The 26708-nt window shown below is 44.3% G+C and overlaps 1 protein-coding gene across 1 annotated transcript in view; it reads left to right on the forward strand.

The window, feature by feature from the left end:
* Window positions 1-26708, forward strand: part of LOC145345360 (uncharacterized) — a 79007-nt gene that overhangs the window by 37772 nt on the left and 14527 nt on the right. The window contains exons 8-15 of the mRNA XM_080193177.1: window positions 2205-2295; window positions 4759-4825; window positions 6288-6343; window positions 10877-10947; window positions 13003-13093; window positions 19536-19606; window positions 23136-23286; window positions 25902-25968. Of these exons, the coding sequence (XP_080049303.1) occupies window positions 2205-2295; window positions 4759-4825; window positions 6288-6343; window positions 10877-10947; window positions 13003-13093; window positions 19536-19606; window positions 23136-23286; window positions 25902-25968 (665 nt within the window). The remainder of the gene's footprint in view (window positions 1-2204; window positions 2296-4758; window positions 4826-6287; window positions 6344-10876; window positions 10948-13002; window positions 13094-19535; window positions 19607-23135; window positions 23287-25901; window positions 25969-26708) is intronic.

Genomic DNA, 26708 nt, shown 5'->3' on the forward strand with positions numbered 1-26708 from the left:
AAGCCATTGGAAGCTCTGAACGCACCTGTTCACCAGCTGGAATGCCCGATTCAGACTTTTATTCAGCAGATTCATTTCAGCATGATTCCAGATCGGCGAAAAAGGCGGTAAAGGTGGAAATGTTGATAAAGTTGAGCGAGCAGTTCATTAATTAATTGAAATACTTGCAAATGCATTTAAATCGCTGTTGCGCCTGTTTCGGGCGCGAATCGGATCGCCATCATTCCCAGGTTTCAGTAAAACGGCCATCTGCATGGCACAGATCATGTTAATGGCCTCACAGCTGACTTCACCATGTTTTCACACCCAAAAACGGGCACAACACAATGGTAAAGTAGAGCCCATAGTTCCAAGTCAGAATGCTTTATGACATAGAGGGAACTTGGAGGTTGTTGTTTTTTTTTGTGCATACCCTAGATTTGTTCTTCTAATTGATAGAGTTTGTAGATTTCAGAGGTGCTGTCATACTCATAGAAGTTTACAGCATGGAAACAGGCCCTTTGGCCAGCTTGTCCATGCCACCCTTTTATTTTTAACCCCTAAACTAGTCCCAATTGCCCACATTTAATCCATTTCCCTCTGTACGCATAATACCCATTTAACTGTCGAAACGCTTTCTAAAATATACAATTGTACTACTACCTCTGGCAGCTTGTTCCAGATACTCACCACCCTCTGTGTGAAAAAATTGCCCCCTGGATCCTTTTGTCTCTCTCCTCTCTTACCTTAAACCTATGCCCTCTAGTTTTAGACTCCCCCAGCTTTGGGAAAACATATTGACTATCTAGCTGATCTACACTTCTCATTATTTTATAGACGTCCATAAGATCACCCCTCGGCTTCCTTCGCTCCAGAGAAAAAAGCCCCAGACTATCCAGCCTCTCTTTATAACTCAAACCATCAAGTCCCGGGAGCATCCTAGTAAATCCCTTCTGCACTTTTTCTAGTTTCATAATACCCTTCTATAATAGGGTGACAGAACATTGCACCATATTCCAAATGGGGCCTTACCAATGTCTTGTACAACTTCAACAAGACATCCCAACTCCTGTATTCAGTGTTTTGACCAATGAAACGAAGCATGCTGAATGCTTTCTTCACCACTCTGTCCACCTGTGACTCCACTTTCAAGGAGCTATGAAACTGTACCCTAGATCTCTTTGTTGTATTACTCTCTCCAACGCCCTAGCATTAACTGAGTAAGTCCTGCTGTGGTTCAGTCTACCAAAATGCATCACCTCGCATTTGTCTAAGTTAAACTCCATCTGCCATTCATCAGCCCACTGGCCCAGTTGATCAAGATCCTGTTGCAATCCAAGATAACCTTCTTCACTGTCCATTATGCCATCAATCTTGGTGTCATTTGCAAACTTACTAACCATATCTCCTATATTCTCATCCAAATCATTATATAAATGACAAATAACAGTGGACCCTGCACTGATCCCTGAGGGACACCATTAGTCACAGGCCTCCCGTTTGAAAAACAACCCTCTACAACCACCCTCTAGCTCTGTTAGTAAGCCAATTTTGTATCCATTTAACCACCTCACCCTGGATCCCGTGAGATTTAGCTTTGTGCAACAACCTACCATGTGGTACCTTGTCAAAAGCCTTGCTAAAGTCCATGTAGACAACATCAACTGCACTGTCCTTATCTACCTTCTTGCTTACCCTTTCAAATAAATCAATCAAATCAGTGAGACATGAAGTCAAAGACGTGTTGCTGTATTCACCAAGACCTCTGTCAAAGAGGACTTGGCGAGTTACAGCAATGCATCTTGTCGATGATACACACTGCGGTCATTGTATGCCAGTGATGGAGGGGTTGATGTTTAAGGACTAGATCAAGCAGGCTGCTTTGTCCTGCATGACCATTGCAAAGATCCGTTGATCTTGTCCGGGATTCTCTGGTTTTGGGTGAGCGCGGTCTGAGAACCCCATCTGATTTTTAAATTCTGTTTAATATTTATCAATGTTTAATGCAGTGGATCTAATGATAATACGTTTATTGTTCTTATATTGGGGTTTACTACACACAATTCTTTGCAATTCATTTTGCACGAAGTGAGTAACATTTTTAATTTTAAATGTATACAATTGGCAGACTTCAGGAAACTGATTTTTTTTTTGAAGCTTCATAAATCTTGTGATATGCCATGACAATTATATTAATTTTGTCTCTTCCTGGAATTACTTTATAGCAATATGCACTTTGCTGCAAATATATTGCCATCACTCACTCCCAGGTCAAGTTGCAAGGACAGGATAGCAAAGACTCCCATAAAACATCAGGTGAGTGCTGGTCACATCTCAGCAAGGGAGGCAGAAAACTATATGCAGGTATGCAGTGGCAGCTGAATCAAACATTGACTGTGTTCCTTTTCATGAGATCGAGATACTTTGTTGTCTGACAATACCCTGTGGAGATTTTTCCCCCCGATTCCCAATGATTTCAATTTTGCCAGGGTTCCTTTATGCCACACTCGGTCAAGGACAGTCACTCATCTTCCGTTGTGAGTTCTGTTCTTTTGGCCATGTATGGGCCAAGGCTGTAATGAGGTCAGAAACAGAGTGCCACTGGCATAGCTTAAAATAAGCATCAATGCACAAGCCATTGATAAGAGCCACATTAAGTATTATCAACGACAACTTCCATCACTTTGCTAATGATAAAGAGCAAACTGATGGGACACTGATTGGCATCATTGATTAGAACATAAGAAATAGGAGCAGGAGTAGGCCATCTAGCCCTTCGAGCCTGCCCCGCCATTCAATAAGATCATGGCTGATCTGTCGTGGCTCAGTTCCACATTCCCGCTCTCTCCCCATAACCCTTAATCCCCTCACTTATCAAAAACCCATCAACCCGCGTCTTAAAAATATTTAGCGAGGCAGCCTCCACCACTTCAACAGGCAGAGAATTCCAGAGATTCACCACCCTTTGAGTGAAGAAGTTCCTCCTCAACTCCGTTCTGAACCGCCCCCCCTTTATCTTGAGGCTGTGCCCCCTAGTCCTACTGTCCTTTCTGAGCAGGAAGAGTCTCTCCACCTCTATCCTATCCATCCCACTCATCATCTTATATGTTTCAATGAGATCTCCCCTCATTCTTCTAAACTCTAACGAGTACAAGCCTAGTTTATTCAGCCTCTCCTCACAGCTCAACCCTCTCAACTCTGGCATCAGCCTAGTAAACCTCCTCTGCACTCCCTCCAAGGCCAAAATATCCTTGCGTAAGTGCGGCGACCAAAACTGCACACAGTACTCCAGCTGCGGCCTCACCAATGCCCTATACAGCTGCAGCAAGACCTCCCTACTTTTATATTCAATCCCCCTCGCTTTGAAGGCCAGCATCCCATTCGCCTTCCTGACCACCTGCTGCACCTGCAGGCTGGGTTTTTGCAACTCATGCACAAGGACCCCAAGGTCCCTCTGCACCGTCGCCTGCTGCAGTTTTTCGCCACGTAAGTAATAGTCCTTCCTACCATTATTCCTACCAAAGTGGACCACCTCGCACTTGCCAACATTAAATTCCATTTGCCAGTTCCTGGCCCATTCGCCCAGCCTATCTAGATCCTTCTGCAGACTCTCCACACCCTCCGCGCAATTTGCCGTTCCACCAATCTTGGTGTCATCAGCAAATTTCGACACCATACACTCGGTTCCCTCCTCCAGATCATCCGTATAAATGGTAAATAGCTGAGGCCCCAGCACCGACCCCTGGGGCACTCCACTAGTCACCAACCGCCAATCCGAATAGCACCCATTGACCCCCACTCTCTGCCTCCTATTTGACAATCAATCCTCTATCCACGCTAACACCCTACCCCCAACTCCATGCCCCCTTACCTTCTGCAATAACCTCTTGTGAGGTACCTTGTCAAACGCCTTCTGAAAATCAAGAAAGACCACATCCACCGGCTCTCCTCTATCCACCGCCCTAGACACATCCTCATAGAACTCCAATAAATTTGTCAGACACGACTTCCCCTTAACGAAACCGTGCTGCATCTGCTCTATCAAGCAATTCCCCTCAAGATGCCTCGCTATTTCCTCCTTGATGACGGATTCTAACATTTTACCTACAACAGACGTTATTCATTATGCTTTTCTTGGACAGGGCATCAATGTCAGGTAGATGCTAGTGCTGTATTGGAATAGCTTGGCTAGGGTCGCAGCAAGATCTGCAGTACAAGTCTTCAGTACGATTGCTGGAATATTGTCAGGGGTCCATAGTTTTTGCAGTATTCCATTGCCTTCAACTGTTTCTTGAAGTCCCTTGGAATGACTTGAATTGCTGAAGATTGGTGTCTCTGCTGCTGGGGACACCTGGAGGAGGCTAAGATAGATCATTGGCAATTTTGGCTAAAGATTGTTGAATAAATGGACGACCAAATCCTTTTTGAAAGGGAGCAGAGTAATACTTCTAATTAGAAATATTTTAAAGTTTTAACCTATTGTTTTATCAATAATTCTGCTGCAGCTGTTTAAGTAACAGCAGCTTTTCACTTAAATTTATTTAAGTTAGCATTCATGCATTGATGATAAAAGGAGATCCTGGCAAAGAAACATACTTGATGACGTGAGCAGGAAACCTGCTAGTATGGGACTAAATGTAGGCTGTCATGATTTATTGGTCAGATGTGAAGAGTATAACTGGGAACTTTTGCAATGTTGCTGTAAAGATGGATCATAATAGCTGAGGCAGCTTGGATCTGACAAAAGGCATTTCATTTCATAATATTTCTCTTTAATAGAAGAAGATCAGTGACAGTGGTGACCATTCTGAGGATAAGGCTGTTGCTCCAACACCTCATCAAGAAGGTGAAGTTTATTAAGTAACTTTATGAAAAGTCAGAGTGTTTATAAGCTACATGCTACCCAAACTTAGATTTATCTCACCTTCAGTTATCAGGGAGACTACAGCCAGAATTCACCAACCTTGCCTGCAGTCTGCTGCTGTGAACAGAGATTAGGCTAAGAGTCAAATTCTCTGTACTCACTAGCAGCAGCAGAGGGATGTGCAAGACTGGAGAATTTCTTTCTACTCCCCCCACCAAACTCCAACCCCCCCTCCCCCCCCCAACCAAATTCATTTTGATTTTGTGACCGATGTGCCAACTGTAGATACTAGGTCTTACCCATCGTCAATGCACCTTCTGGAAGATATGTATTTCCAAAACATGAATTGTGCCCAGTCCATTAAATTTATATTTTGACATCTGCAAATTGGCATTCAATACTAAAGTTGCATTCATTCTGATAATATGTATGTGAAAATGAGTGCTTGTTGCTCCATAGGATTCTTGCTTTGGCCAGTTACTGCAGCTATGTAACTGATCCAGACATGTTAAACAAGAATAAATGCTTCCTTGAGTAGTTGACTATGCATAGATAGAATCACGGCAGTGCAGAAGGAGGCCATTCCACCCATCAACTCTGCACCGACGCTTGACATTACATCTTACCCAGGTCCACCCTCATTTCTTGGGGCAGTAGCAGTGCTGTAGATACTACGGTAAAGACAAGTCCGTTCTTTGCAGAGCAGCCTTTGACAATTGAATAATGATAATCCACCCATACCACTAGTTACCTCATGGCAGAGGACACAAACAATTGGAAACCCTATTAACATAAATGGGAAGAGAAGATCCTGCCACCAGCTAATGGCGGGCTGCCACAAAACACACAGAACGGGTGTGCAAATTCCCACTCAATGTTCATGTAACAGTTCGATAAAAAACAAAGATATTTAAGAATCAATTATATTGCAGTGGGTCTGGAATTACTTTGATTTGATTTATTATTGTCGCATATAGTGAAAAGTATTGATCCTTGTGCACTATAAAGACAAAACATACTGTTCATAGAGAAGATCAGGGGAGTGCAGAATGTGGTGTTACAGTCATAGCTAGGGTGTAGAGAAACATCAGCTTAGTGCAAATTACATATATACCAAGCAAAGTCAGCTAATTTTTGTTCCTAAAGGGCATGACGGAACAAGATAGAGCTAAAAGCTCCATTTTGCTTATCTTTTGGTCACCAAAATGTCTTTTTATTCAAAATGTATTTAATTAACTTAAATTCCTAGCTGTCATTCTTGCATTTGAACTTTTGCACTCTCATTCATTCATCCAAATCTCTGGATTACCAATCCTGCAACATAACCACTATGTCACCACATTCTCAGTTGTCTTTCTCTGGAAAATGATTGTGAGTAAAATGCTCTAAATATAAGGTATAAAGAATGTCATCTCACTATATTTCTTTGAATTTTCCATTGCAGATCCAATCAAAAGTGCTGTGCAAATTTGCCAGCCTGTTTTTAAAAATCCTCTACTTGTAAGTAGCCTTTTACCATTGCTTAGGTAGATCTCTGCCATTGTTAACTGCTGCCCTAAAAATAATGTGCTTGATGTTAGGAACAGTCGTTGAAGATATTATTGCTAGCTGGTCCAGTTATTGAAATAAGATCCAATTTTACTGGGGCAAAATTCTCCAACTCAAGGAAATTAAACTGAAAATATTCTGACCTTCGTTTCTGACCATGTCCATTTCTGACACTGCATAAATTTCAGTAAAAGAATGAATATTTAAGCTTCATGCATAAGGTACTCTGAAGATTTGTTTCTTGCCATTTCTCCTGCCTTCCACTTTGAATCTTTATGAAAGCTATCATGTTACAGTATTAGATTGAATTATGGATACAAGGGTGCATTGAATCTAATACATATTAAAAATGCTGTAGCATTCTAATGATTGTGCCTGTCGATGACACTTTGAACATTTGTGTAGGGCTTCTAATTCTGTGTGACTGAGTTTATAAACCTTTCATGTCAATTCTAATTGTAGCAACAACATTTGACACAGGGTGATTCCAAAGCATTGCATTTCCCAGAGAACAACAGACATCATGGCAAAAATTGGTCTGTTGCACAGGGACTTGGAAGAGCACAGAAATACATCTCTAGCGCCTGTGTTTGCTTGTTGCCTTTTGTCTAATAGCCATATTGTGATTAGTTCCAGGCATCTCTTTCCACCAGTAATTGATAAATGGCTGCTTTAGCCAAAGAGCCATTCTGTGTGCCACTGTTTAGCAACTCTTGGTCCACTTTCATCAACTTGCAGCACTGCCACCCAACAGCTGTCTTCTAATAGGCCTAAAATAACCTGCGGTTAAAGGCAATTATGACTCTGTTTCTGTTTAGTTTCGTTCATCAGTTCCGTGACAGCCATGGGGAATGGGGAACAAAGAAATAGATGACCAACTAAATACATACTTTGGTTCTCTCTTGAAAAAGGGGGACATAAATAATATACCAGAAATGTTGGAAAACACAGGGTTTGGTGAGATGGAAGAAGTGAAGGAAATCAGGATTAGTATAGAAAAGGCGTTGGGAAATTTGGTGGGATTGAAGGTGGATAAATCTCCAGGGCCTGATAATCTACAACTCAGAGTATTTAACAAAGTGCTCCGAGAAATAGTGGATGATTTGGTGGTCATCTTCCAAGATTCTATAGACTCTGGAACGACTCCTACAGATTGAAGTGTAGCTAATGTAACTTCACTATTTAAAAAGGAAGGCAGAAAGAAAGCGGAGAATTATAGACAAGTCAGCCTGACGTTGATGGAAAAACTCTTGGGTCCATTACAAAAGATATAATAGCAAACTGCTTGGAAAACAGTGGCAGGATCAGAAAGTGTCAACATGAATTTATGAAAGGAAAATCATGCTTAGCAAATCGACTGGAACTCGAAAAGAATACGTAGAGTTGATGAGGGGGAGTCAGTGAATGTGGTGCATTTGGACTTTCAGAACTCTTTTGACAAGTTCCCATGTTAAGAGATTAGTGTGTAAAATTAAAGCACATAGAATTAGGGGCAGTGTACTGAAATGGGTAGAAAACTGGTTGGCAGATCAGGAATAAAGATTAAGAATAAATGGGTATTTTTCCAAGTGGCAGGCAACGACTAGTGGAGGTATCACAGGGATCAGTGCCAGGAACCCAGCTACTCACAATGTATTTGCATGATCTAGATGAGCGAATTAAATGCAATATCTCCAATTCTGCAAATGACACACAAAGCTGAATGGGAGGGTGGGCTCTGAGGAAGGCATAAAGATGCTTCAGTTATCCAATCAGCTTCTAATGAATGGCAAATGCAGTATAATGTGGATAAATGTGAAGCTATCCACTTTGATAGCAAAGACAGGAAAGCAGATTACTTTCTGAATAGCTATAGTTTGGGAGAGGCGAATGTGCAGTGAGATCTGGGTGTGCTTGTACACCAGTCATCAAAAGTAACCGTGCAGGTGGTGACAAAGGCAAATGGTATGTTGGCCTTCATAGTGAGAAGGTTTGAGTACAGGAAGAATGTCTTGATGCAATTCTACAGGACCTTGGAGAGGGCACACCTGTAATATTGTGTGCCGTTTTGATCTCCTTATCTGAGGAATGATGCTCTTGCTATGGAGGCAGCACAGCAAAAGTTTACCAGTGCTTCCTGGGTGGCAGAACTGACATTAAGAGGAGAAATTGAGTCAGTTAGGATTATATTCACTAGAGTTTTTAAGAATGAGTAGGGATCTCACAAAAACCTACAAAATTATTACAGACTGATGCAGGATAGACGCCGAAAGGATGTTCCCAATGATGGGAGAATCCAGAACCAGGGGTCACAGACTAAGGATATGGGATAGACCATTTCGAGCTAAGATTAGGAGAAATTTCTTCACCCAGAGAATGATCAGCAATAATGTGTGCAATAATTCTGATTCACACATGAAGAGAAAAACAACACTTCTTATCGGTAAATTATATGCTGAAACATGCAGCCTCAGAGCTGCAGTCAGCTCCCGAAAAAGTTCTGGAACAGTAAACAAGTGATCCCCACCATTCTCCCTGATAGGTTTCCCAGGTCATGTGACTCTTACACTGCAGTTGGATCCTTAAAGGGACAATTAGCACACTGTTGAATTCATTATCACAGAAGACAGTTCAGGCCAAAGCACTCTGTGTTTTCAAGAAGTAGTTAGATATAGCTCTTGGGGAAAAGGGGATCAAAGGATAATGGGGAGAGAGCAGGAACAGGTTGCTGAGTTGGATATTCAGCCATGGTCGTAATGAATGGTGGAGCAGGCTGGAAGGGCTGAATGGCCTCCTCCTGCTTCTATTTTCTATGTTTGTTTTATAAGATGAAATTTTGGGGTGAATTCATTTTCATCACATGTAGTTTCCTTCAGGTTCAGGAGATGCCAAGAGCCTGGCCAGAATTTTTCAACCGTGCTCGCTCACGGAATTTTCCATTCCCGCTGTTGCCAAGTTCCCACTCCGGGTTTCCTGGTGGTGAGGCTGCATAGTACGGGAAACCCCATTGACAGCAATGGATCAAAAGATCCTGCTGGCAGCCAATGACAGGCTGCATCTGCAGTCACGAAACACACAGCATTTATGTTGACAGGGCTAGAATACAAGAGCAGAGATGTATTTCTGAGGCTGTGTAAGGCTCTTGTCAGACCCCATTTGGAGTATTGTGAGCAGGTTTGGGCCCTGTATTTCAGGAAGGATGTGCTGGTCTGCAGGAGTCCAGAGGAGGTTCACAAGAATGATCCCTGGAATGATGAACTTGTTGTATGAGGAATGGCGAGGATTCTGGGTCTGTACTCATTGGAGTTTAGAAAGAAGAAGGGGGATCTTATTGAAACTTACAGGAGTTGTGTAAAAAAACTGGGGCTGATTCTTATCTCGTTACTACCCTGGTTTTAGACATATACTGGGTGGTAACAGAACCAAAATCACATAATGCTGAGTTGCCAACTTGTCGCTGGAGTTCTTTCCATTCCAATTTTCATTGCACCTCACCTTAGCCGGCCAGAGTTTCTGCCAGAAAGGGCTGGAGGTCTCATCTATATCAGCAAATTGTGTCGGGACATTGGCTCCATTTTTCATCCTCATCTCTGCATTGTTACCACCTGCTTCTGGCAGTCAGCTTGGTTTTTATTTTGGCTGCGGCTGCTTACATGTTTTAAACCTTCACTTCTAATATGTCACTTCCCTGCTGTTCAAGGGTGTGGGTGCGGAGATTGGAAACAGCTTCCTTGCTGTTGTAAGCTGCTGCTTCATTTCACTCCCCGGAACTTTCACCCGTCCCTTCTGAGGTGCTGCACCCGACTGATTTCTGATCAGCGGCTCCATCAGATTAGCCACCCTCCCAACCATCGAGCTGCTGACGAACACACTGTGGTTGGTGCTAGCAGCTCACCCATTCAGTGTGAATGAGACCTGTCCTCAAAATGTGACTGGGTGGAGCAGGTGGACTGGCCCATAGCCCACCCAATGTACTCTCAGTTTGCAAATGCCCCCAGTATCACTTTACCTCTGACTTTTGAGTTTGAATCCAGTTTAAACAAATGTGCTAAGAAGCTCCTTGTACTGCATTCTACCCATAATTCATTTGCACGGTCTTAACATAATTCTTGGTGAGTGAGAGTGAGGGATATACGATCTGATGTAAAAATGCTGACAATCTGAGGGTGCTATTCTGAGTTATTAAAATATTAAAATTGTGGCAAGAGTAGAGGAGCACTATTGCTTTTTGCTTTGTTGTACTAGGCAGTTTAGTGTTCCAAGTGGAAACTAGCTGGAAGCCTAGTTTGGTGAGAATGTGTCTGTCCCATTCCTTACCAATAGAGAAATCTTCCTCCCAGTTTATTTTGTCCTGGGAAGGCAATGACCTCAGTTTTCATGCTGCAGAGTGTAAGGCTATTTCTCCCAAATGCCTTCTGAAATTCGCATGTAGCAATGCAAAAATTCATTGTAAACCCATAGCACTCAGGAGAGAGTCAAATTCATTCCATTTGTGTCCAATTCCAGAACAGAGATTCGACCGTCCAGAAAATCTGCAATATGTTCTCTCAAGCATCCATCGAAAACACGCGAAAAAGGTTTGATTCTGCCTTTCAATTATCCTAATGGACAATGTTTGCATCTTCATAGCTGTGACAGATAAAGTTAATAAAATACACATTCAGTTGCCTACAAAAGTTATAAACATTTGCATTACTAGTTTATTGTAAATATTTATTTCAATTTACAACAGGAAAATTTCCAGAAAGCCATATTAACTCAAAGATATTTTTATTTGTTTATGGGATGCCAATGTCCTGAGCAAGATAACACCCAACTCTAACTGTATTTGAACCACTGAACTCAATGTCACACAGGCACTCCCACATGAGCTCAGGGGATGTAACCCAATGACAAGTGAAGAAATGACAGTGTAGGACCTGTTTAACCATTTTCATCCTAAATGCTGAACCTGGGCATAATTCAGATCTGACTTAGAAATCTCTTTTCAGGCGCCCCTATACGCACTCAGCCTGAAAAAAAATTGCGGGCCTGAATCGCGCTGTGGGCGGGGATTAGTGCACCCAAAACAATCGGAGCTCTGAACGGCACATGCACAGTTGGAAGTTTTAAAAACGCGCCCGTGTCAGATCGCTCCTGGTCCGCAGAAAGTAGAGAAAGCGGCTTGGGAGCGAAAAGCGGGAGCGATGGCCCAATCATCACTGTCTCCCTTATCCACCTACCCCGTCCCCGCTACCCAGACCGATCACGACCCCCTTACCCCCCTCCCTACCGGAGACCGATTTGGCCTCCCTCCCTCACTCCATCAGATAATGATCGTGTCTCCTTCTCCCCTTCCCCACCAGATAATGATTTGACCCGGCTGCTCCTCCTCCCCTCAACCACCGATCTGAGTCAGAGGGCCCTATTTCACCATTGCGTCACGGTAAAGTCGGGTGTGAGGCCATTAACGCAATCCATGCCCTCATCCGCGTAGATTGCCACTTTACCGAAACCTGGGAGTGGCGGCTATCTGAGTCGCACCCGAAACGGGCACAACAGCAGTTGAAATCAATTTGCATGCATTTCAATCGAATTAACAAACTGCTCCCCCAACTTTATCAGCATTTCCCCTGTTTACCGCCGTGTTAGCCGATCCAGAATCAGGCAAAATGATCCTACTGAACAAAAGTCTGAAACGGGTGCTGCAGCTAGTGAAACGGCGAGTTCAGCGCTTCCAACAGCTCTGTGACTCAGATCAGTGTTTGGGGGTGGGGAGGGATGCAGGTCAGATCATTCTCTGGTTGGAAGGGGTGGAGGGAGGCCCGATTGTTGGCTGGTGGTGGGTGGGAGGAGGGAGGCGCATCAGGTCATTCTCTAGTGGGCGGGGGTGGTGAATGAGGCCATACCATTCTCTGTGGTAGGGGGTGGGAGAAGTGAGGTGAGATCGTTCTGTGAGGGGGGAGTGGAGGTGAGTGAGGACAGACCATTCCGCAGGTGGAGGTCCACCTCGTGTCAAACGAGGGGCATGCACACGGTGGGTCGTGCGTGGGCTGCTCTTGGAAGTTCCGGGAGTGGCCTAGTACTTCGTGCCGGTGTGTGTGCTTGATCCTGGACCGGTAGACGGGCACCGCAACAGCTCGGTGACTAGCACTGCTAGCTGTGCAGATACATGGATTTGGGCCTGTGTCTGTGGGAGTTTGCGCATTCTCCCTGTGGTTGCGTGGGTTTCCTCCGGGCACTCCGGTTTCCTCCCACACCCCAAAGATGTGCTCTTCGGCTGATTGGTTTTACCAAATTGACACTATTCTCCCCTGAATCTGGCTAAGTTAGGGGTTCCATTCGTAGACATGCAGGGTAGAATAGGTGTAGGGTGATGCGGCGGCGCGGGCTCGTTGGGCCGAAGGGCCTGTTTCCCGTGCTGGGTTGTTCTTTGTTCTTTGTTCTATTCTGTAGAGTAGGGTAGGAAGGAGAAGGTGACAAAAATGGCTGACAAGGGAAAGGCCGTGGATGTCGTCTATATGGATCTTAGTAAGGCATTTGACAAGGTCCCTCATGGCAGGTTGCTGCAAAAGGTTAAATCTCATGGGATATAAGGAGAGGTGGCCACAACAATTATGTTAATTTTTTCTGTCACTGGAATTACTTTATAGGAAAAGGGCCACATCTGCAGAAGTATCATCTGGAATCCCTGCCAAGAGAAGATGCAGTGATAGAATAGCAACGACGCCAGTAAAACATCAGGTGAGTGCTGCTTACTTCTCAGCTTGGAGGATGAAAAACGATGAAGTCCTATACAACATGCACGTATGCAGAGGCAGCTGAATCAGCCATTGACTGTGTTCCTTTTTATGAGAGCGAGATACTTTGTTATCTGACAGTACATTTGTAAATGAAACAGAACTGTTTTTAGTCCTATTGCAATGTGCAGGAACTGGAGCAATTTCACTACACCATCTGTATTAATGCTATGGTTGCTAGTTCAGGCCAAAAGCCAGGTATTTCTATGCTTTGGTGAGTGGCTCATTTCCTGACCAGCACCATCAATAATGACAAATACAACAGGGGCATGGGCACACCAACACAAGACGCCTATTCATGTCAATCTACATCCTGACTGGGAGAGTTATCGCCATTCCTTCATTAACGCTGAGTCAGAATCATGGAACTCCCTACCTAATGATAGAATTGTGGGAATAACACCACCAGATGCATTGCAGTAATTCAGGAACAGAGATCACCACCACTTTCTCAAAGACAAATCGAGATGATTTTGCCAGAATGTCCAGATCCCAAAACTGAACTTTTCAAAAACAAAATTCAATGTATCAATGCAATGTGAAAAGTGAAAATGTCAAATTTGAGCAGTTGCGACCACTCCCAAGTTGTGTTTAGAATTATTCATGGGTCACAGAATAAGATGCAGTTCTTCTTCATGGATATTGTGGTGCATAGCATGAAAATATTTAAGAGAAACTTGGGTCTCGGCATGGTGGCACAGTGATTAATGCTGCTGCCTCACAGCACTAGGGGCCTGGGTTCGATTCCCAACTTGGGTCACTGTCTGTGTGGAGTTTGCATGTTCTCCTGTGTCTGCGTGCGTTTCCTCTGGGTGCTCCGGTTTCCTCTCACAGTCTGAAAGATTTGCTGGTTAGGTGCTTTGGCCATGCTAAATTCTCCCTCAGTGTACCCGAACAGGCGCTGGAGTGTGGCGACTATAATGCATCTTGTAAATACTAATATATATACTGCAATGCAGTATATATATGAATGGCTGCAGTGCATCTTGTATAAAGACTGCTACCACTGTGTAAATGATAAAGGGAATGAATGTTGAAGTTGGTGGATGGTGTGCTGATCAAGTAGTGGGCACAGTGACACATTGGTTAGCACTGCTGCCTCAAAGCTAGAGGGACCCAGGTTCGATTCCCAGCTTGGGTCACTGTCTGTGTGGCGTTTGCACATTCTCTCCGTGTCTGCATGGGTTCCATCCGTGTTCACTGGTTTCCTCCCACAGCCTAAAAGACGTGCTGGTTGGGTGCATTGACCATGCTAAATTCTCCCTCCCTCCCGAACGTGCTGGAGTGTGGCGACTTGGGGATTTTCGCAGTAACTTCATTGCAGTGTTAGTGTAAGCCGACATGTAACACTAACAAATAAATAAACAAAAGTGGACTGTTTTGTCTTGGATGGTATTGAGTTCTTTGCGAGGTATTGAGCAGCACTCATCCAGGCAAATGCAAAGTATTTTGTCACATACCTCACTTGTGCTCTGAGGAATCTGGAGGAATTCAGGATTCCCAGTCTCTGAACTGCTCTTGTAGCCATTGTATTTATATGGCTGGTACAGTTCAGTTTCAGGTCAAGCAAAGACCCAGGATGTTGATAATGGGGAACTCAGCAGTGATAATGGCCATTGAATTTCAAGGAAAGATGCTGAGAAATAGAAACAGAGTGCCAGTGGCATAACTCAAAATGAGCATCAGTGTGCAAGCCATTGATATGAGCCGCATTTAGTGTTATCAATGATACTTTCCATCACTTTGCTGAGGGTGCATTGAATCTAACACATGTTAAAAATGGTGAATTGCTGTAGCATTCTAATGATTGTGTCTGTCGATGACACTTTGAACATTTGTGTAGGGCTTCTAATTCTGTGTGACTGAGTTTATAAACCTTTCATGTCAATTCTAATCGCAGCAACAACATTTGACCCAGGGTGATCCCAAAGCATTGCATTTCCCAGAGAACAACACACATGATGGCAAAAATTAGTCTGTTGCACAGGGACTTGGAAGAGCACAGAAATACATCTCTAGCGCCTGTGTTTGCTTGTTGCCTTTTGTTTAGTAGCAGTATTGTGATTAGTTCCAGGCACCTCTTTCCACCAGTAATTGATAAATGGCTGCTTCAGCCAAGGAGCCATTCTGTGTGCCACTGTTTAGCAACTCGTGGTCCACTTTCATCAACTTGCAGCACTGCCGCCCAACAGCTGTCTTCTCATAGCCCTAAAATAACCTGCGATTAAAGGCAATTATGACGGTTTCTTTTTAGTTTCACACATCAGTTTCGTGACAGCCATGGCAATAATCTACAACTCAGAATACTTAACAAAGTGCTCCAAGAAATAGATGATTTGTTGGTCATCTTCCAAGATTCTGTAGACTCTGGAATAAGAACATAAAAAATAGGAGCAGGAGTAGGCCATCTAGCCCTTCGAGCCTGCCCCGCCATTCAATAAGATCATGGCTGATCTGTCGTGGCTCAGTTCCACATTCCCGCCCTCTCCCCATAACCCTTAATCCCCTCACTTATCAAAAACCCATCAACCCGCGTCTTAAAAATATTTAGCGAGGCAGCTCCACCACTTCAACAGGCAGAGAATTCCAGAGATTCACCACCCTTTGAGTGAAGAAGTTCCTCCTCAACTCCGTTCTAAACCGCCCCCCCCGCCTTTATCTTGAGGCTGTGCCCCCTCGTCCTACTGTCCTTTCTGAGCGGGAAGAGTCTCTCCACCTCTATCCTATCCATCCCATTCATCATCTTATATGTCTCAATGAGATCTCCCCTCATTCTTCTAAACTCTAACCAGTACAAGCCTAGTTTATTCAGCCTCTCCTCATAGCTCAACCCCCTCAACTCCGGCATCAGCCTAGTAAACCTCCTCTGCACTCTCTCCAAGGCCAAATTATCCTTGCGTAAGTGCGGCGACCAAAACGGCCCACAGTACTCCAGCTGCGGCCTCACCAATGCCCTAAACAGCTGCAGCAAGACCTCCCTACTTTTATATTCAATCCCCCTCGCTATGAAGGCCAGCATCCCATTCGCCTTCCTGACCACCTGTTGCACCTGCAAGCTGGGTTTTTGCGACTCATGCACAAGGACCCCGAGGTCCCTCTGCACCGATGGCTCCTACAGACTGAAGTGTAGCTAATGTAACCTAGCTGTTTAAAAAGGAAGGCAGAAAGAAAGCAGAGAATTATAGACCAGTCAGCCTGACGTTGACATTGGGAAGAATTCTAGGGTCCATTATAAAAGATATAAAGCAAACTGTTTGGAAAACAGTGGCAGAATCAGAAAGTGTCAACATGAATTTACAAAAGGAAAACTATTGTTGACAAATCGACTGGAACTCGAAAAGAATGCGTAGAGTTGATGAGGGGGAGTCAGTGAATGTGGTGCATTTGGACTTTCAGAAGGCTTCCAACAAGTTCCCACGTAAGAGATTAGCGTGTAAAATTAAAGCACATAGGATTAGGGGCAGTGTATTGAAATGGGTAGAAAACTGGTTGGCAGACAAGGAATAAAGATTATAAATAAATGGATATTTTTCCAAATGGCAGGCAGCGACTAGTGGAGGTATCACAGGGATCAGTGCCAGGAACCCAGCTAATCGCAATGTACTTGTATGATCTAGATGAGTGAATTAAATGCAATATCTCTAATTCTGCAAATGACACACAAAGCTGGATGGGAAGGTGAAAGAGGAGGCTATCCACTTTGATAGCAATAACAGGAAAGCAGATTACTTTCTGAATGGCTATACTTTGGGAGAGGCGAATGTGCAATGAGATCTGGGTGCGTTTGTACACCAGTCATCAAAAGTAACCGTGCAGGTGGTGACAAAGGCAAATGGTATGTTGTCCTTCATAGTGAGAAGGATTGAGCACAGGAGGAATGTCTTGATGCAATTATACAGGACCTTGGTGAGGCCACACCCAGAATATTGTGTGCCGTTTTGGCCTCCTTATCTGAGGAATGATGCTGTTGTTATGGGGGCAGCACAGCAAATGTTTACCAGAGTGATTGCCAGGATGGCAGAACTGCCATTAAGAGGAGAAACTGAGTCGGTTAGGATTATATTCACTAGAGTTTCAAAGAATGAGTAGGGATCTCACAAAAACCTACAAAATTATTACAGACCTATACAGGGTAGATGCCGGAAAGATGTCCCAATGATGGGAGAATCCAGAACCAGGGGTCACAGACTAAGGATATGGGATAGACCATTTCGAGTTGAGATTAGGAGAAATTTCTTCACCCAGAGAATGATCAGCAATAATGTGTGCAATAATTCTGATTCACACATGAAGAGAAAATCAACACTTCTTATCGGTAAATTATATGCTGAAACATGCAGCCTCAGAGCTGCAGTCAGCTCCCGAAAAAGTTCTGGAACAGTAAACAAGTGATCCCCACCATTCTCCCTGATAGGTTTCCCAGGTCATGTGACTCTTACACTGCAGTTGGATCCTTAAAGGGACAATTAGCACACTGTTGAATTCGTTATCACAGAAGACAGTTCAGGCCAAAGCACTCTGTGTTTTCAACAAGTAGTTAAATATAGCTCTTGGGGAAAAGGGGATCAAAGGATACTGGGGGGAAAGCAGGAACAGGTTGCTGAGTTGGATATTCAGCCATGGTCGTAATGAATGGTGGAGCAGGCTGGAAGGGCTGAATGGCCTCCTCCTGCTTCTATTTTCTATGTTTGTTTTATAAGATGAAATTTTGGGGAGAATTCATTTTCATCACGTGTAGTTTCCTTCAAGCTCAGGAGATGCCAAGAGCCTGGCCGGAATTTTTCAAATGTTGTCACTCGCGGAATTTTCCGTTCCTGCTGGTGCCAAATTCCCACTCTGGGTTTCCTGGTGGTGGGGCTGCCTAGAACATGAAACCCCATTGACAGTGATAGGATCAGAAGATCCTGCTGCCAGTCAATAGCAGGCCACATCTGCAGTCACGAAACACACAGCATTTATGATGAGAGGGCTAGAATACAAGAGCAGAGATGTATTTCTGAGGCTAAGGCTCTGGTCAGACCCCATTTGGAGTATTGTGAGCAGGTTTGGGCGCTGTATTTCAGGAAGGGTGTGCTGGTCTGCAGGAGTCCAGAGGAGGTTCACAAGAATGATCCCTGGAATGATGAACTTGTTGTATGAGGAATGGCGAGGATTCTGGGTCTGTACTCATTGGAGTTTAGAAAGAAGAAGGGGGATCTTATTGAAACTTACAGGAGTTGTGTAAAAAAACTGGGGCTGATTCTTATCTCTTTACTACCCTGGTTTTAGACATATACTGGGTGGTAACAGAACCAAAATCACATAATGCTGAGTTGCCAACTTGTCGCTGGAGTTCTTTCCATTCCAATTTTCATTGCACCTCACCTTAGCCGGCCAGAGTTTCTGCCAGAAAGGGCTGGAGGCCTCATCTATATCAGCAATTTGTGTCGGGACATTGGCTCCATTTTTCATCCTCATCTCTGCATTGCTACCACCTGCTTCAATTAGGAAAAGCTGGCAGTCAGCTTGGTTTTTATTTTGGCTGTGGCCGCTTACATGTTTTAAACCTTCACTTCTAATATGTCACTTCCCTGCTGTTCAAGGGTGTGGGTGCGGAGATTGGAAACAGCTTCCTTGCTGTTGTAAGCTGCTGCTTCATTTCACTCCCCGGAACTTTCACCCATCCCTTCTGAGGTGCTGCACCCGACTGATTTCTGATCAGCGGCTCCATCAGATTAGCCACCCTCCCAACCATCGAGCTGCTGACGAACACACTGTGGTTGGTGCTAGCAGCTCACCCATTCAGGGTGAATGAGACCTGTCCTCAAAATCTGACTGTGGAGCATGTGAACCGGCCCACAGCCCACCCAATGTACTGTCAGTTTGCAAATGGCCCCCACTATCACTTTACCTCTGACCTTTGAGTTTGAATCCAGTTTAAACAAATGGGCTAAGAAGCTTCTTATACTGCATTCTACCCATAATTCATTTGCACGGTCTTAACATAATTCCTGGTGAGTGAGAGTGAGGGATATACGATCTGATGTAAAAATGCTGACAATCTGAGGGTGCTATTCTGAGTTATTAAAATGTTAAAATTGTGGCAAGAGTAGAGGAGCACTATTGCTTTTGCTTTGTTGTACTAGGCAGTTAAGTGTTCCAAGTGGAAACTAGCCAGAAGCCCAGTTTGGTGAGAATGTGTCTGTTCTATCCCTTACCAATAAAGAAATCCTCCTCCCAATTTATTTTGTCCTGGGGAGGCAATGACATCAGTTTTCATGCTGCAGAGTGTAAGACTATTCCTCCCAAAAGTCTTCTGAATTTCGCATGCAGCAATGCAAGAACTCATTGTAAACCCGTTGCGCTCAGTTGAGAGTCAAATTCATTCCATTTGTGTCCAATTCCAGAACAGCGATTCAACTGGCCAGATAATCTGCAAGATGATGGCCCAGATATCCGTTGGGAACGTGCGGAAAAGGTTTGATTCTGCCTTTCAATTATCTTCATAGCTGTGACAGATAAAGTTAACAAAATACATATTCAGTTGCCTACAAAAGTTATAAAACATTTGCATTACTAGTTTATTGTAAATATTTACTTCAATTTACATCAGAAAAATTTCCTGAAAGCCATATTAACTCAAAGATATTTTTATTTGTTTATGGGATGCCAATGTCCTGAGCAAGATAACACCTAACTCTAACTGTATTTGAACCACTGAACTCAATGTCACACAGGCACTCCCACATGAGCTCAGGGGATGTAACCCAGTGACAAGTGAAGAAATGACAGTGTAGGACCTGTTTAACCATTTTCATCCTAAATGCTGAATCTGGGCATAATTCAGATCTGACTTAGAAACCTGCTTTCAGGTGCCCCTATACGCACTCAGCCTGAAGAAAAATTGCGAGTCTGAATTGCGTTGTGGGTGGGGATTTGCGCACCCGAAACGATCGGAGCTCTGAACTGCACATGCACAATTGGAAAAAACTTTTAAAAACGCGCCCATAGAACATAGAACATTACAGCGCAGAACAGGCCCTTCGGCCCACGATGTTGCGCCGACCAGTTAAAAAACAATGACCCACTAACCTAAACCAATCCCTTTTCATCCATAAACCTATCCACGGATCTCTTAAATGCCCCCAAACTAGGCACATTTACAACTGCAGCAGGCAGGGCATTCCAATCCCTCACCACCCTCTGGGTAAAGAACCTACCCCTGACATCCGTCCTATAACTACCACCCCTTAACCCATGTCAGATCGCTCCTGGTCCGCAGAAAGTGGAGAAAGCGGCTTGGGAGCGAAAAGCAGGAGCGATGGTCCGGTCATCACTGTCTCCCTTATCCACCTACCCCGTCCCCGCTACCCAGACCGATCATGACCCCCTGCCCCCCTCCCTACCAGAGAGCGAACTGGCCTCCCTCCCCCATCCCCCACCCCATCAGAGAATGATCTTGCCTCCTTCCCCCCTCCCCTACCAGAGAATGATCTGACCCTCTTCCTCCTCCTACCCCCAACCACTGAACTGAGTCAGAGGGCCCTATTTTACCATTGCATCACGGTAAAGTAGGCTGTGAGGTCATTAACGCGATCCGTGCCCACATCCGCGTAGATCGACACTTTAGCAAAACCCGGGAGTGGCGGCTATCCGATTCGTGCCTGAAATGGGCACAACGGTGATTGAAATCAATGTGCATGTATTTCAATTGAATTAATGAACTGCTCCCCCAACTTTATCAGCATTTCCCCTGTTTACCGCTCCGTTCGCCGATCCAGAATCGCACCAAAATGAACCTGCTGAATAAAAGCCTGAATCGGGTGCTCCAGTTGGTGAAAAGGCGAGTTCAAAGCTTCCAACGGCTCTCTGACTCAGATCAGTATTTGGGGGTGGGGAGGGAGGCGGGTTAGATCAATCTCTGGTGGGGAGGGGGGAGGGAGGCCTGAACGTTGGCTGGTGGTGGTGGGGAGGCGGGAGGCACATCAGGTTATTCTCTGGTGGGGGTGGTGAGTGAGGTCAGACCATTCTCCGTGGGGTGGGGCAGGTAGTGCGGCCAGACCTTTCTGTGGGAGGGTGGGTGGAGGTGATTGAGGACAGACCATTCTCTCGAGTGGGCAGAAGAAGGAGGCACGTAAGGTATATCTCTGATGGGCAGTGGGGGTGGGACGGAGGCCAAATCGCTCTCCAGTAGGCCATGGCGGGGGAGGGGGGGAATGAAATCTCTGGTGGGGGGGCAGGGGCAGGGGGTAGCAGGGGGTTGCGATCAATTTGGGGAGCGGGATGTGATGGGTGGATAAGGAGGACAATGATGCCTGTGGGTATCTTCATCTGCTTTTCGCTCCCAGGCCACTTTCTCCAACTTCTACAGCCCGGGAGCGATCTGACACGGGCGCACTTTTTCAAATTTGATTCCAACTGTGCATGCGCAGTTCAGAGCTCGATCGTTTTGGGCATGCTAAGTCCTGCCCACAGCGCAATACAGACCCGCAATTTTTTTTTCAGGTTGAGTGCGTATGGGGGCACCTGAATCTACCAGTCTATCAAAATGCATCACCTCGCATTTGTCTGAATTAAATTCCATCTGTCATTCGTCAGCCCAACTGATTAAGTACAATCCAAGATAACCTCTTCACTGTCCATTATGCCAGGAATCTTGGTGTCATTTGCAATCTTATTAACCATGCCTCCGATATTCTCATTCAAATCGTTCATATAAATGACAAATACCAGTGGACCCATCACCGGTCCCTGAGGGACACCATTGGTCACAGGCCTCCAGTTTGAAAAACAACCCTCTACACCACCTTCTGGTTTCTGTTATCAAGCCAATTTTGTATCCATTTAGCTACCTCACCATGGATCCCGTGAGATTTAACCTTGTGCAGCAATCTACCTTGCGCTACCTTGTCAAAGGCCTTGCTGAAGTCCATTTAGACAACATCAACTGCACTGTCCTCGTCTCCCCTCTTGCTTACTCCTTCAAATCACTCAGTCAATTTTGTGAGACATAAAGTCAAAGACGCATTGCTGTAACTCACCAAGACCTCTGTCAAGGCCACTGTATGCCAGTCATGGAGGGGCTAATGTTTAAGAACTACATCAAGAGGGCTGCTTTGTCCTGTTTGGTGTTGAACATCTTGAGTATGATTGGAGCTGCATTCATCCTGGCAAGTGGAGAGAATATTCTATTGCATCCTGACCTGTGCCTTGTAAATTGTGAAGAGGTTTCAGGAGTCAGGAGATGATGTACTCACAACCCAGCTCCACGTTTGACTTGCTCTTGTAGCCACAGTATTTATATGACTGGTCGAGTTCAGTTACTGTTCAATAATATATCCCAGGATGTTAGTCGTGAGGGATTCAGTGATGCCACTGCCAGGCCATGCAGGGATGACCCTGATTGAACACTATTGTAATGTCACAGCACCATGAGTGCCATGCAGGAAGAAGCTCGCAGAACAGAAAGACCTCAAGAGGTGGAAGTAGGTGCCCAAAGACAACAACAAATTACTAGTCGATTGAATGAATCTCTCTGTCTCTGTTCAAATTTTAATTCCCCATCTCTATGATTTAACACGTCTTTTCACTGTTCACCTGTGTTAATGCCTGGCACCCACTGGAGGGGGAGTTCTCCCATCCTGCCTGCCATGGGAATCGTCATGGGTGGGAGGGGTGGACCATGCAAAGGTCCACTGACCGCAGGCGGGATTTTCTGGTATTTCAGGTGAGCGTGGTCTGAGAATCCACCCGATTTTTAAATTCTGTTTAATATTTATCAATATTTATTGCTGCATAGATTAATGTACCTGATCTAATGATAATATGTTTATTGTTCTTATATTGGGGTTTACCACACAAACTCCTTTGCATTTCATTTTGTTTAATTCTAAATGTATACAATTGGCAGACTTCAGAAAACTGATTTTTTTTTTGAAGTTTCATGGATCTTGTGATATGCCACAACAATTATATTAATTTTGTCTGTTCCCGGAATTACTTTACAGGAAAAGGGCTCAATCTCCAGAAGGATCGTCTGTAGCCCCTCCCAAGAAACGACGCAGATATGGAATAACATCAACCCCAGTAAAACATTGGTTGGGTGCTAGTCACTTCTCAGCTTGGGGGGTAGAAAACAAAGTCCGATACAACATGCAGGTATGCAGTGGCAGCTGAATCTGCCATTGACTGTGTTCTTTTTCATGAGAGCGAGATACTTTGTTATTTGACAGTACATTGTCAGGTTGTAAATGAAACAAATCTGTTTTTAGTCCTGTTGCAATGTGCAGGGACTGGAGCAGTTTCACTACGCCATCTGTATTAATGCCATGGTTGCTAGTTCAGGTCAAAAGCCAGGTATTTCTGTGCTTTGGTGAGTGGCTCATTTCCTGACCTGCACCATCAATAATGACAAACACAACAGGGGCATGGGCACACCAACACAAGATGCCTATTCATGTCAATCTACATCCTGACTGGGAGAGTTATCGCCATTCCTTCATTAACGCTGAGTCAGAATCATGGAACTCCCTACCTAATGATAGATTTGTGGGAATAACACCACCAGATGCATTGCAGTAATTCAGGAACAAAGATCACTGCCACTTTCTCAAAGGCAAATTGAGATGATTTTGCCAGAATGTCCAGATCCCAAAATTGAACTTTTCAAAAACAAAATTCAATGAATCAATGCAATGTGGAAAGTGAAAATGTCAAATTTGAGCAGTTGCAACTACTCCCAAGCTCTGTTTGGTCGCAGAATAAGATGCAGTTCTTCTTCATGGATGTTGTGGTGCATAGCATGAAAATATTTAAGAGAAATTTGGATCTCAGCACGGTGGCACAGTGATTAACACTGCTGCCTCACAGCACTAGGGACCCGGGTTCGATTCCCAGCTTGGATCGCTGTCTGTGTGGAACATAGGAACACAAGAAATAGGAGCAGGAATAGGCTATCTAGCCCCTCGTGCCTGCCCCGCCATTCAATAAGATCATGGCTGATCTGTAGTGGATCAGTTCCACTTTCCTGCTTTCTCCCCATAATCCTTAATTCCCTTGTCTATCAGAAACTTTGTTTCTGGTAGACTGGAGTTTGCATGTTCTCCCTGTGCCTGCATGCGTTTCTTCTGGGTGCTCCGGTTTCCTCTCTCAGTCCGAAAGATTTGCTGGTTAGATGCAATGGCCATGCTAAATTCTCCCTCAGTGTACCCAAACAGGTGCTGGAGTGGGGCAACTATAATGCATCTTGTAAACACTAATACATATACTGCAATGCAGTATATATATGAATGGCTGCAGTGCATCTTGAGTAAATTAATGACTGCTACCACTGTGTAAATGATAAAGGGAGTGAATGTTGAAGTTGGTGGATGGTGTGCTGATCAAGTAGGCAGCACAGTGGCACATTGGTTAGCACTGCTGCCTCACAGCTAGAGGGACCCAGGTTCGATTCCCAGCTTCGGTCACTGTGTGGCGTTTGCACCTTCTCTCCGTGTCTGCGTGGGTTTCTTCCGAGTTCTCTGGTTTCCTCCCACAGTCTGAAAGACGTGCTGGTTGGATGCATTGACCGTGCTAAATTCTCCCTCCCTCCCGAACGTGTTGGAGTGTGGCGACTTGGGGATTTTCGCAGTAACTTCATTGCAGTGTTAATGTAAGCCAACATGTAACACTAACAAATAAATAAACAAAAGTGGACTGTTTTGTCTTGGATGGTATTGAGTTTTTTGCGAGTTATTGAGCAGCACTCATCCAGGCAAATGCAAAGTATTTTGTCACATGCCTCACTTGTGCTCTGAGGAATCTGGAGGAATTCAGGATTCCCAGTCTCTGAACTACTCTTGTAGCCATTGTATTTATATGGCTGGTACAGTTGAGTTTCAGGTCAAGCAAAGACCCAGTATGTTGACTTGTGGGGAACTCAGCAATGATAATGGCCATTGAATTTCAAGGAAAGATGCTGAGAAATAGAAACAGAGTGCCAGTGGCATAACTCAAAATGAGCATCAACGCGCAAGCCATTGATAAGAGCCACATTTAGTATTATCAATGACACCTTCCATCACTTTGCTGGTGATAAAGAGCAAACTGATGGGGTAGTAATTGGCCATTTTGATTCATCGTGCTTTTCTTGGACAGGGCATCATGGTCAGGTAGATGCTAGTGCTGTATTGGAATAGATTGGCTAGAGTAGCAGCTAGTTCGGGAGCACAAGTCTTCAGTACGATTGCTGGAACATTGTCAGGGTTCCATAGTTTTGCAGTATTCCAGTATCTTCAGTTGTTTCTTGATGTCCCTTGGAATGAATTGAATTGCTGAAGATTGGTGTCTGTGCTGCTGGGGGACCCCCGGAGGAAGCTAAGATGAATCATTGGCAATTTTGGCTAAAGATTGTTGAATACATGGATGAACAAATCCTTTTTAAAAGGGAGCCAAGTAACACTTCTAATTAAAAATATTTTAAAGTATTAACCTATTGTTTTATCAATAATTCTGCTGCCAGATGTTTAAGGAATTGCAGCTTTTCACTTAAATTTATTTAAGTTAGCATTCATGCATTGATGATAAAAGGAGACCCTGGTAGAGAAATATACTTGATGACGTGAGCAGTCATCCTGCTCGTATGGGACTAAATGTCGGCCATCATGAAATATTGGTCAAATGTGAAGATTATACCTGGGAACTTTTGCAGTGTTGTTCTCAAGATGGGCCATAATAGCTGAGGCAGCCTGGATCTGACAAAAGGCATTTCACTTCATAATATTTCTCTTAAATAGAAGAAGACCAGTGGTGGTGGTGACCAATCTGTGGATAAGGCAGTTGCTCCAACACGTCATCAAGAAGGTGAAATTTATTATGTAACTTTTTGAAAAGTCAGAGTGTTTATAAGCTACATGTTACACAAACTTTTATTTATCTCACCTTTAGTTATCAGGGAGGCTACAGCCAGAATTCTCCAACCTTGCCTGCGGTCCGCTGCTATGAACAGAGATTAGGCTAATTCTCCGTTCTCACTGGCAGCAGCAGAGGGATGTGCAAGACCGGTGAATTTCTTTTTACTTCCCACCCACCACACCCAAGCCCCCGGACACAAGACCCCCCACCCCCGCCGCTGCCCCATTTCATTCAGATTTTGTAACGCATGTGCCAACTGTAGACACTAGCTCTCACCCCATCATCAATGCAGCTTCTGGAAGATATGTATTCCAAGACATGAATTGTGCCCCAGTCCATTAAATTTATAATTTAACACCTGTAAATTGGCATGCAATACTAAAGTTGCGTTCATTCTGATAAAATGCATGTGAAAATGAGCACTTGTTCCTCTATAGGATTCTTGCTTCGGCCGGTTACTGCAGCTACGTAACTGATCCAGACATGTTAAATAAGAATAAATGCTTCCTTGAGGAGTTGACTATGCAAAGATAGAATCACTGCAGTGCAGAATGAGGCCATTCCACCCATCGACGCTTCACCGATGCTTGACATTACATCTTACCCAAGCCTACCCTCATTTCTTGGGGCAGTAGCACTGGTGTAGATACTATGGTGAAGACAACTTGATTCTTTGCAGAGCAGCCTTT

The sequence above is a fragment of the Carcharhinus amblyrhynchos genome, chromosome 7 (assembly GCF_965287045.1).
Source record: "Carcharhinus amblyrhynchos chromosome 7, sCarAmb.v2.hapA, whole genome shotgun sequence".
Taxonomy (NCBI): Eukaryota; Metazoa; Chordata; class Chondrichthyes; order Carcharhiniformes; family Carcharhinidae; genus Carcharhinus; species Carcharhinus amblyrhynchos.